The 12,703-nt window shown below is 35.8% G+C and overlaps 1 protein-coding gene and 1 long non-coding RNA gene across 3 annotated transcripts in view; both read left to right on the top strand.

The window, feature by feature from the left end:
• The first annotated feature begins 277 nt into the window (after positions 1–277).
• UBR1 (ubiquitin protein ligase E3 component n-recognin 1) overlaps positions 278–12,703 on the top strand; it is a 102,070-nt gene continuing 89,644 nt past the window's right edge. Inside the window, exons 1-2 of the mRNA XM_011354982.2 lie at positions 278–369; positions 485–825. Of these exons, the coding sequence (XP_011353284.1) occupies positions 745–825 (81 nt within the window). The 5' untranslated portion in view covers positions 278–369; positions 485–744. The remainder of the gene's footprint in view (positions 370–484; positions 826–12,703) is intronic.
• LOC111736289 lies at positions 976–10,239 on the top strand. 2 transcript variants are annotated; one of them, XR_002779156.1, is made up of 4 exons: positions 976–2,226; positions 2,720–2,814; positions 4,452–4,580; positions 4,940–10,239. It is a non-coding gene; the product is annotated as an uncharacterized LOC111736289 (long non-coding RNA). The 2 variants fall into 2 exon arrangements; XR_002779155.1 differs by having other exon boundaries at positions 976–2,814.

The raw sequence follows: 12,703 nt of genomic DNA, 5'->3' as shown, positions 1-12,703 counted from the left end.
TACTATTGGTTTAGTCTCTTCCCTTTGACTGTTTCCTTCGTATTTAAACGTAAGTGTAAATATATAGTTTGTGGCAACTTGATTGTTGTTTTTCCCTCACTTATCTTTACCTTTTCATAAGCTCTACCTTATTCTTTTTAAAGAGCTGCATGGTGTTACATGATGCGGATTAACATGTTTATTCTGTCTTCCTTCTACTGATGAATGACTAGGTTTCCAATTTTTCGATATTTCTTCACTACCACCCCCCAAAAGAAATGCGGCCCGAGTGTTATTGTGCGCATGTGCAAGTGCTCACGGGCTACACTTCTAAAGATGGAATAGTTTTCAGTGCTTTTTCATTTTGTGGGCTCTGGGGAACCACTGCAGGTACGTTGAGAGACACTAGACACCCACACCAAAAGACCCAGAACGGGTTCTCACTTAGCCCCTGACAGTTTTCTTCCTTTTATAATGGACGCTGAATTTGCTTTTTACCTTCTAGACACAACAGTTCCCAGAACCGAAACCAGATATACAAGGAGTCACCCACCAAGCACTATGACTAAGAACTACGGAAGTAAAACCCTACGGGCCGTAACACTTGCTTCCGGGAAATGGACCGGAAGCCGCTGCTCGAGTCTGCGTCAAATTCGACTTCAGGGGCCGTCGTAAAAGTGTCGTCCCTCGTCTCTTGGACCGGCTACAGGTTTCCGCTTGTCTCCGGCCGGGGGTCTGCAACTGCGAGCGTCAGTTTCCCTCAAGATGGCGGACGAGGAGGCTGGGGGTTCGGAGAGGATGGAAGTCAGCCCGGAGTTGCCCCAGACCCCTCAGCGACTGGCGTCTGTAAGTCCTTCTGGGCAAGTTCCTTTTGTACCCGCTAGCCCCTCCCTGCCGCGCTCAGTAGGATGTGGGGTTTTTCCCCTTATGGCGGCTCTAGGGAGGGGGTGTCGTATGGATTGATCTGGAAGGAAGCCACCAAATAAAAAAGTTAGTCATCACCCACATTCCTGCCGGCCAAGTCTATGGAGTATAATGATTTTGTCATTTATTAGTGGTGACGGGCTCAAGCATGTCTCTATCCCGAAGTAGAAAGAGCCGGTGATGTTAGATGGTCTGGTGTGGGGGCTGAGGCGGGGTTGGAGGAAGAGCCATTTTCCGAGAGACGCAGTGCTAACCGCCCCCTTGACGATGGGAGTACGGGTCTCAGCACCAAGTGTTGTATTGCATAGCTGGCTGGAGCCTGATAGTGTCAGGGTGTGCTGCCACTGTCAACTCATGTCAAGGTATGGGGTGTGGGAATTAATGTCCTTCATTCTAGTATCTTGAGAACCCAGGCCTAATTCTCAGTGGAGGAACCTGTCATCTGTCGTTGCTTTTTAAAGGTGAAGAAGAGACTTCCAGACATTTCAAGTTAGTGATACCATTAATTAATATCGGAATCTGTATGTTGTCCTTGCATTTTGAAAGAATAGGAAGACAGAGATAGCAAATTGGAGTCAATTGTCTGGCTACAGGGAGAAAGCTAGCTGAGGAGGATAAGAAGTAGATAACATTAGGTAATATTCTGGATGTCCCTGGGCATCTTAGTGGGGAGATATATAGGAAATATTCAAATATTGATCACTGCATGATGTTGAGTTTCATTAGTTTATCTTTATTCTTGCATATAGAAGAGTGTAGGATATACACCTCTTTCTGGAGTTCCTTTGGTTTGTAGTTTTGATAAAAGCATTCTTGAAGTATTTTAACCTTGCATTGTTTTATGAGAGAGCAGAGTGAGCTCCAGAAATGAGTTGGCCCCAGGGACTGGTGAGACTGACTGGGAGATAGAAACCAGGTGGAGAGGGAGTTGGAATAAGGGTTTGGCCACCAGCTAGGGCAGTGCTTGCAGCTGTCTACCCCAAATAGTAAGGCAACCTCACTTCACTATTTGAGATAAGAAATGAGAAGATAGGGAAAGTTTAGAAGCAGCTGAAACATCTGGTCTTAATGGTAGCTTGTGCTTTTTACATCTTTGAAGGAGTGGAGAAAACTGCGCTGTGGGCAGAAGTGTTATTGTAATTTTGTATTGCCAGAGTTGGATGGAGTTTGTTTAAAGCTTTGATATATTAATTCTCTCAAGGTGGTACAGTAAAACCTCATCAATCTGGATATCACTTACTTGGGATTGGAGATAATGGTATAGGAATCAAGCTAGAATTATGTTGCAGACTCTTCATTTCAAGAAATAATAAATTTCATTGGGTAAGGCTTTCAGTTTTGCAAAGTAGTAGATAGATGCTAAGAGAAGTGTAATAGCCTCAGGGAACTCACAGTCCAGCGACACAGATAAGACAAGTGCTCAAATAATTTTAATACAAGATAGGGTGATGTAAGTGGATGAAGACCTGTGACTGTTAGCCTCATGATCACTTTTTTTTTTTGGCTTGGATTCCTCTATCTACTTGAGGACCCCAGATATCATCCTACTTTCGTCTTCTTTTTAAGCTACCAACTTCCTGACAGTGGAGTAAGATGCTGGCTTTCCAGTTTACTTTTTCTTTGCTGTTAAGCAAAACAAACTCAGAGAATCTTTAATATTTGAATGATTTGTATTTTAAATCACTATTGAGAGGCAAGGAAAACAAAAATAATAAATATGGGACAGTTACAGAGGTTTAAGAAGTCTTACCAACTTCACTAGAGTCTCGTCCCTGGTTATAGTTTCTGCTATCCTTAAATCAAACTTCCTTTTAAGTCTCCAGGTCATTTTTCTGTCATACTTCTATCAACAACTGTGAAGGCTCTCAAATTCCTAACGTCACCTAACATGCAAGTAGGGTGAAATAATAGGTATGAATTATTGGACATTTATAAAAGTCATTGCTTAAGAATAATTAGGGGAATTGATTTTGTAGGTCTGGGGTGGGGTCCAAGAATTTGCATTTTCACAAGCATCCTCTGCTGATTCTGAAGTCCTGGTCTGTGGGCCACACTTTGAATAAGACTTAGCTAGGCATTTGGAAGTTCTCAGTATAGAGTTGACAGTTGAGGTTGTAGTAATGGATAAGATCTTTGAAGAAGAAAGAGTGAGTGTGTGTGTGTCTGTGTGTGTATATATATGTATGTATGTATGTGTATACAGAGAGAGACACACACACATGGAGGGAGGGAGGAGAGACAAATGATTGAATTTCAGCGGCAGAAGATGGAGGAAGAACCAGGGAAGGTCCTAGAAAGGGAATAGCCAAGCCCATAGAATATGAGAGTAGTACAGTGTCATAGGGTGTAGTTTCTAGGAGAAGGTAGTTTATTGGGTATAGGAAGAGGAGGACTGAGAAAAATTGGGAATCAGACAGTATATGGAATGGTCTGACAGAACTTTGACCTTTTCTGTCTTTGACTGGATTTTCTAAAGTCCATCTCAGAAGATTTCTCCTGGCACGGTACAAAGCTCTTTTCTTTTTCCTGTCAACATCCTTTGTCTACGTGATTTTGTTCAGTCCTGTGGCTTTAAATACCATCTGTCTGTGTTCAGTTCCCAAATTTATATGTCTAGGTCATTTCACTTCTGAGTTCCAGAATCAGAAATTCAACTGCCTACTTGACATATCCACTTGGATGTCTGATAAGTGTTTCAAACAGGGGGAGCAATTAGGAAGCTACTGCAGTAACCCAAGTCATATCGTTGGTGGCTTGTACTAGAGAGGTCACTGGATGGTAGAAGCAAAAAGATTTGCTTTTGGATTAGGCATGAAAAGGGAAGAAACATGACATCTGGATCTCCACTTTTTGGCTTAATCATTCAAGGCTGTGGTTGTGTCATATACTAAGAGGAAAGACCTGGTTTGGGGAGAGAGAGAGGCAGAGCAAGAGTTTTTTTATCCCTGTCTCAGTGATGACACTTCCGTAATAGCTCTTGAACACAAACGAATCTCTGTCTCCACTCTACTTCTCCAGTCCTAGCCACCATCTGTTACCTAGGCAACTGCAGTGGCTTCTTAACTGGTCTCTGCTTCCATTTTGTCCTCTTCCAGTTCATTCTCCTCATAGTAACCATAGTAATCTTTAAAACCAAATCACATAATGCCAATTTCCTGCCTAAATTCTTCAGTGGTTTCCCATTGTACTTGGAATAAAATCTAAACTCATTACAAGTCATTCATTACCCTGCCCGATCTGGCCTCTACATCTCCCCTCAAGTATTGTTACTTTCTCCTCATTCAGTTTTAGCCACCCTGACCTGTTATCTTCTAAAACAATCCCACACTCTATCTTGCTTCAGGGCCTGTGCCTTTGTTTGCTGTTTTGTTTTTCCTAGAGTGTTTTCTTCTGCTTTTTTTTTTTTGATATTTATCTTGTTTAAGAGATAGGGTTCTTGTATTCTTTGTCAGAGCAAGCATCCTGTTTATTTCTTTTACTGCACTTATTACAATATGTGATTATTATATTGTCTTTATTTACTTATTTTAATGTCTTTCTCCTACCAGAATGTAAGCTCCATGAAGGCAAGGATCAGACTTGTCACTGATATATCCCAGTATGCACTGATACAGCAGACAATTTACATACTCTTAATGAATAACTGAGGATCAACATCAGTGATTTCTTTTAGCAAGGTTGGTAGTGATTGGGGGAGGGAGGATGTGGATAGAGCGAGAGAGGAGAGAATGAGGGAGCATATTAAGGTAACAGCTAACCTTGGAGTCCAGGCTGAACAGGGAGATAAGAAAAGCCAAGGGAATTGGTGGGATTTGAGGTATTAAAGGTTATGATGTTGACATAAGTGGAAGGACTGAATGTTATGGTCAGAAAGGGGAATTTTGGAATGTTAGAACATGGAGGCACATCAGGTGTTTGTGATGGTAGAGCTAGGTGAGATGTGCCTTTGTGTGTTCCTGTGTACCCCTTTCATACTTTTGTCCTATGTGGCATGTCTTAGGCTATACTTAGCATTGCTGTCTGTCTTTTCTTTTAGACAGTAAACTCTTCGATGGTATGAACTGTTTCCTGTTCACATCTTTATCTCTAGCACTTAATATGTTGCTTCAAAATTTTTATTGAATGTATGAATGAAAGAAAATGAGGAGACATCCGCTAAGGTAAAGTGGAGGTGGAGGCAATAGGAATTGAGGAGGTTAAGAGATAATAAGGCTAAAGAGTTTAAATTGAACAGGGAGGATTTTAAAAACATCATTGAGATATAATTTATGTACAATAAGAATCATCCATTTTAAGCATTTGGTTGATTAGTTTTGACAAATGTATATACCTGTGTAACTACCACCAAATCAGCATATAGAACATTTCCATATCTCTCCAAAGTTATCTTATAACCAAATGGGGAGATTTTAGTTTTTTTAAAAGTTTAATATTTTTTTGTTCGCACAATAATCATGAAAATCAAGGAGAAACAATGAAAATATCTACAATCTCATATAGGCAATATAATATAATCTTTTTGATAGTTAACTCTAAAATACTGAGATAAAGAGGAAGGAGTAAGAAGTTATGTGCTAATTTCAGTGGAGGTGATTTTCTTTAGAAATTTGAATCTATATCATTTTAGACCAGAGCACAGCTTTTAGTAGTAAGGACACACTGAGAGTGAGAAAACTAGGATGAAAACCAAGGTCTCTTGAGTCCTAACTAAAGTGCTTTGTCACCAGATTATAGCAGGGCCTAGTTCCTGTTGTTTTTTCCTCATCATCTCCCAATTTCTGTTGTAAGCAGCTAGGAAAAATTCTGGTTTTCATTACCAAATTCTGTTGCGTCAGATATGAAGTTAGGTTTTACAACTGCAAATCAGAGTGACAGATTATGTCTCACTATCTGTAAGAAGCTAAGGAAGAGTAGTAACAGTGTAGATGAATTGGTGCTGGAGACTGACTGCTTACGTTTAGTAACACATCGTCCTGCAAGTAAAGAGGTTTTTGTCCTCAGTACTATGCAGAGAGTGTCTAGTTAGGTATGTATACAAATCAATGACACAGGATGAACCTGTGCAGTATCCTGCACATCCTTCATGTGTGCTGGCTTTGAGGGTTACCTCAGATTTCCCTTGCCATCATTTTACCCATTTCTTTAAATGTGTTAATCATATGCTATGCTCTGCGAAAGTTTTTTTAAAGTTTTTAACCCATTGTCTTAGATGGCTTAAGACAAAATATTAAGACCTCTTTAGTCTCAGATGATTTATTATGAACTCCTATGTGTTCTAAGGTATTTTGAGTTAACGTGCCTCCTGTTGAAGAAACTGTAGTTATTTGATGAGTTTGGTTTTTAAAAGCATTTGGTACAGCCTTTTTTTTTTTAATGTTAAGTTACACCACTGTAATAAGCTAAGTGCTTATGGAAATATGCTGTACTAAATAAATGTTACTGAAAGACTCCAGAAGAGTTATTATACTCACCAAAGTGCCTACTTACTATCCGGAAATGACATAGGCCCTGTCCAGATGGAGTCTACTGTTAATCACTTGAATGTAATTCACCTTCTAATAGTTTACTTAATGCCATTCTTCAGAACAAAGTTTACTCGACTTGTTTGGAAGAGTAGGGCTATAACCACTTAATACGTCTTTTTGGACTACCTTTGAAAATGCCTTTGAACTTTTGGTATTTATGGGAAAGCTAGAAATACCTTTAGCCACAGAAAGAAAAATGTATTAATTTATCCTTTTTTTTTTTTGTACACACATACTCTGCCTTGTAGTCTAAGGATTGATCTAAGGATTTTAATTGTCTGCAACTAAAGTACTTTAGTTTGTTTGCAAATATATATTCAATACAGTAAAAAGAGATATGTATCCCAGAGTTTAAGAAAGCAGATTTCATTCATCCAAATACTTCAAGGAAAGTTTAGAAAATTGAAGCATGAACCTATGGTCAGAGGAGAAAAAGGAAGAGAATGATTTAGGAAGGACAGGATGTTTTCAAAGCCAAATTCTGACACATGTTTATATATTTTAACAGGAAAGAAAAGAGAGGGGCCTTGTCTGTCACATGACCCTATATTTGACCCAGCCTATTTTATCAATGCCATGAAGACATAGTAGGCTTTCTTATCATACTTACAAACACAAGGCTGGCAGGGATAACAAATTTATTAGAGGACAAAACAAATCTTAGGCTGAATATTGCATTGAAACTAATAAGGTAAAACAATCGCGATGAAAGTAAAGCCTTATACCTAGAATCATTTGTATATAGGACTAGGTCTCTTATGTGTGATTGATATAAAGGTTTTAGTTGTTTACAGCTCACTAAGTCATAAAGGGATATGGCTGCCAAAAAAAGAATGTGATCTTTTAAAACAATTTAGTGCCCTGGATAAGGAAGGTAATAAATAGTTCTATTTCCCTGTATGGAGGCATATTGTATATGTTCTATAAAAGAGTAATCAGATGGAGTGGTCTGGATACCATATCATTTAGGGATGGCCAAATTTCTTTAGTTTCTATGTTCCAGTTTAGCTCCAGAATGAAGAGACTAATGAGAGATAAAATGGTTATCTTAATTTATTTGAAAGGATTTTGGGTGAAAGAGCAGAGTAAATTATATTGGATTATTTCAGGCAGCATAGGATAAAAGTTACAGGAAAGTCGTTTTGGGTTTAATTGTGAGCTATAAGAATGGAAGTTGGCTGAGAGGAAGTGTTCAGACAGACTTAGGGAGCTAACTATCAGATGCATTATGTATAGGATTTCCCTGTGGGGTAACCTAAAGATTTCTTGGTGCCTAAAGATGCTCCAATTACTAATCCAGTACTTGTTATGACCAATTCTAGAGCTTCCAGATTTTGTTACCACTTTTTAAAACAGAAGAATTAGAAAGAGAATTATACACTATACTTAAAGTAAATTTCTTTTTCAGAATGATGTTCCCAAACAGGCATCCAAGTCCCTGGGGATGAGGGGAATGTTTGGAATGTTTGGAAATTTAAATGCTGTGAGAACTTGTTTTCAGAGAACAATAAGGAAAGCCTTCTCTTAACTCCAAATGCTGGAAAAAAGTATTTTGTTTTTCTGGATATTGATACTAAAAATTCTTAATTTTATTCTTGTCTCAAATTGAGGAAAACGAAAAGCAACCAAGCAGAAGAAAAGCAACCTGCTTCAATCACCAACAGTTCCTGAACATGTCACCCAGTAAAATGTATCTGTGTGGTTTTTCTTATCTTGAAAAAAAAGAGAAATTTTAATTAAAAAAAAATTTTTTTTGTGGTTGTGGCAATCATCTAGGAATAATTTTGTGAAAGAGTATAATTGTATTTTATCTCCTATACAAATTCTATAAACAAAGTTTTAGAAAGCTTAATGTCATCAACATTTACTTTGTTTTCTCTGGCTGGAATTCTATAACATTCATCAGTGATTGAGGACTATTGTTAAGTATTTGTGTTAGGCCTGTGGGAATACAGGAATGTGGAAGGCAAAGGTCCTTCCCTCAGGGAGCTGACAATCTGGTTGAAGGTACTAGATGTACTATATGTACACATTTAAAGGTAACTAATACTATCTGGCAGAAGTATAGGTACTGTATGAGTACCTCCTTCATATTGATGTTATGGGAAGAGAAATTTTCTTAGACTGATCAGTGCAATGTTCAGGGAGGTGAGCCTTGAGCTAAATAAATAGACCTTGTGGATTAGTCAAGTGGGATGGGGATGGAAGGACAAAGAGCTACTGGTAAGATCAGTGGAAAGGGCATTTAAGCTATTAACACCCAGACATTCTGCCCAAATCAACCAACTAGTATAAAGATAACATTTTAAACTATCAGTTCTTCACACATGTAATGACAGATATAATTTTTAGTAGTATCCAGGAATGTTAGGCAGTTGTTAGCTAAGAGGCTTCATCTGGAGGAAAAAATTAAAAATAAGGCAAAGCTTTGTTTTATGTTTTGTTTTAGTAATAAAGTGAAAATGAACAAATCTTAAGGGTAAATTTGAAAGAAATGTATGTTTATATTTGGTTAAATAGTATGAGCACTGAACTCTAGGAGTTAGGATACCTAAGTTCTGTTCCTGACTCTGATACTAATTGCATATTGGATCTTGGGCAAGCCAATTTACTTCTTTCCTGTGATTCAGTTTTCTCATCTCTACAATGAGGGGCTTGAACCAGAAGGTCCCTTAGGTTTTTGGCTTTCTTAGGTTTTGACTCTCAAGTTTCTCCTGAAAAGAACTAGTTCTATGCCTTCCATAATTAGGTAGAACAGAAAAGTTTTTTGTTTGTTATATAGCACTGAATATACAGATTTTTTTTTTTTTTCATTTAGTGCTGTTTGAAGAAAAGAACCTTGGGTATACCATAGATCATTAGATATTATATATCTGTTGGTTAAAGTTGTTGCCAGATATGTGGAGAAAACAAGTTACTGGTTTGTGAGTACCCTAGAGAAGTTGGAATTAGAATACTGGAAGACATAGTTTTTAAAAAAAGATTTAAATAAAATATTTTTAATTGTATAATAAAAAAGTTATCCCCAAAATATGAAATCACTGTAAGGATGTTATTCACATTAGATAAGCAAATATATTCCATGAAAATATGCTAAAATCTCTCTACCCACCACTGTTAACATTTTGATATATATTCCTCTTGATTTTTTCCCCATGTAAATACGTATAATATTTAACCAGAATGAGATTTTATACATACTGCTTTGTAAACTGCTTTACTGAACTGTATGTTATTAATGCCTTTCCATATTAGTAAATAAGCATCTTCTATGTCAGTTTTTTTAAACTTTTTATTTAGAACACATTATAGACTTAACAAAAAACTTGCAAAAATAGTGCAAACAGTTCTCTTATCCCTCAAGCCTCTATCCCCTAATGTTAACATCTTACATAACCATACTGCAATTATTAGGGGCAGGAAATTAATATTGATACTAACTAAACTACAGTTCTTATTTTAATTCTACCAGTTTTCCTACTAATGTCCTACTAATGTCCTCTTTTATAAACTGTTACAGTCCCACACTGCATTTAGTTATTTCTCCTTTGTCTCTTCCAGTCTGTAACAATGTATCAATTCTCTTTAGTCCTTTCCAGTTTTTAACAGTGTCATGGTCTTTCCTTGTTTTTGATGACTTTGACACTTGAAGAGTGTTGAGCAGTTATTTTGTACAATGTTCCTCAATTTGGGTTTGATGTTTTCTCTTGATTGGAATGAAGTTATACATTTTTGGCAAGAGTAGTACACACAAAGAAATGGTACCATATTTTTCTCAGTGCATCATATTAAAGGATTCTTGATATCAATATTTCTTTTTACTGTGGTGATATTTATTTAAATCACTTCATTAACATGGTATTAGTAGGGTTTCTCTATTTTATAATTACTATCTTTTCCCTTTGTAGTTAATAAGTATCTTCAGGGAGATACTTTGAGATATTTGTATCATTTTAATTGGGTACACTATATCTTAACAATTTTTTAAAGAGTTCTTTTCCCCTTAATTACAAAAATGTTGACACTTGTTATGTTGTTTGTCTAAGTCAAACAGTATAATATTTTTTCAAATAAAATACGGGCATTCCTAGACCTTCCCCCCAGCTCCTCCTTTCCATGTAACCAACTGTTAACAGTTTGATGCTTCTTCCAGACCCTTATTTTCCACTTAGGAGAGCATATGTTTAGATGTACATATGTTGAATTAGGAAATTCAGATGTGTAGAAATTTTAAAAATATACATAATTTAGTTTTCTTCTTTACAAAAATGAAAATTTTAAAACTTAATTTTTCCAATCTATAGTATTTTATGACATTCTAACTGCATGGAATGATGTAGATGTACCTTTATTGATTGACATTTAGGTCAACTTTATTTTTTCATGGTTACAAGTGACATTATAGTGAATACACTGGAATACATATCTGCATAGTTGGGCTTCAAGTATCGCTAAATGATGATAGATTCCACACTTTTTAAAACTATTTCCTTATTGATGGACATTCATTTTTTTGCTGCTATGAATAACTTAGTACTTTAAATGTATAGATTGGAAAACTTTAAAATGATTTTCAATAGAGTCCATACCCATCTATTCATATATAGATAGATAAATTTTAACACATTTTACATAAAGTTTTGTCTATACACATACATACAGTTACATATAGACATAGTAAAAAAGGGTATACAGCGAAAAATAAGTTCTTTCCAGGGCTTTTCCCACTATTAACATTTTATTTGAATCCTTTCAGAGATTTTCTATTCAAATGGAAATATTTACAGATATATCCCTTTCTCTTCCTCCTGTTTTTCTAAATGGGAGTACACTATACTCATTATTCTTTGCCTTTTCTTTATTAACAATATAACTTGAAGAATGTCATGTATCAGTACATATAGATTTGTGCTCTCTCCTTTTTTATAATGGCTGTATTGAATTTATGTACCATGATTTAGTCAACTCTTGTGGAACATTTAGGTTGTTTGCAGTCTTTTACTATTATAAATAATTGCTATTATAAAAAATTATCTACATTCTAATAGGTTGCATAGGGTTATGTCACTGTCACTTTAATTTTCATTTCCCTAATGACTAATGGTGTTGAGCACGTTTTCATGTGCAAATAAAATACTTGTATATATTTCTTTTTATACATTTATCTATCTGACGAATAAATTCCTAGAAGTGGGAATTTCTGGGTCAAAGGATATATAAATTTAAAATTTTAATAACTCAAAATTACCTTCAGAGAAAACAATCCAATTTAATTCTACAATAATGCCTAATTTTAACGTAATATTTTACGTAAAGTTTTATTAAGTTGAACTTATTGAACTTCAGGAGAGCAAGTCAGAAAGTCTTATATATAAACAAATATTTGTAACTTTCCTTAAAGTTACCTGTTATGGAACTTTATGTAAATTCTTAATTCTAACTTAATTATGTAAACTCTTATACAAGTCAGTTTATAAAACTCCCTGGACAAGTTTTTTGAGTTTATCATAGCTAAACAGAATTCTAATTCCTTTTCTTTGCCCTGAATATTGTTTTTAACACTTCAAGGAGGGTACCTCCTAATTTACTGTAAGATATAGTGAACAAGTATATGTATAGATTGGAAAGCTATCAAAACTTTTCAAAACTTTTAATGATTTTATAAACATCTAGCCTTTATTATTATAAACCAAAGAGTTCTGATTTTCTATCCCTATTACTTTTGCTAGAGTTCCTTCATTCTCTTGATAATTTTTTGCCTAGGTAACACTTTCCATTGACCTGCAGTCAGTCTCCTAGCTTGGGACAGGTTGTTCCTGTGCCAAAAGAGCCAGTGCCTTAGCTATATAATTTGTGGGTTGGTACCCTTTGCCCTATTGGTAAGTTGGGTTAGTGTATGATAAGTATACATCTTAGTTGCCTCCATTTCTTTGTAATTTCATAGAAGGTATAGCTAGATTCAGAAAGCGGAGGCATGTTCATTTTAACATGTCCATTTCAAAATTCATCTTCATTATTTGGTTATATGAAATTTTGAAAAATGCATAATGAGTAGCAGAATTGGATATCAGTTACTCATTTATTTTGAAGATCAAAAGGTTTTAATTTTGATAAAGTTCATTTTATCCATTTTTTTCCCATGGTTAGTGCTTTTTGTGCCCTGTCTAAGAAATCTTGGCCTTCTTCAAGGATGTTAAGAATTTTCTATGTTTTTGTTCAGAAGTTTCAGAGTTTTAGCTTTTATATTTAAGTCTATGATTCATTTCAAATTAATT

The sequence above is a fragment of the Pteropus vampyrus genome, unplaced genomic scaffold (assembly GCF_000151845.1).
Source record: "Pteropus vampyrus isolate Shadow unplaced genomic scaffold, Pvam_2.0 Scaffold19, whole genome shotgun sequence".
NCBI lineage: Eukaryota > Metazoa > Chordata > Mammalia > Chiroptera > Pteropodidae > Pteropus > Pteropus vampyrus.
This window is presented reverse-complemented; position numbering and strand designations above follow the sequence as displayed.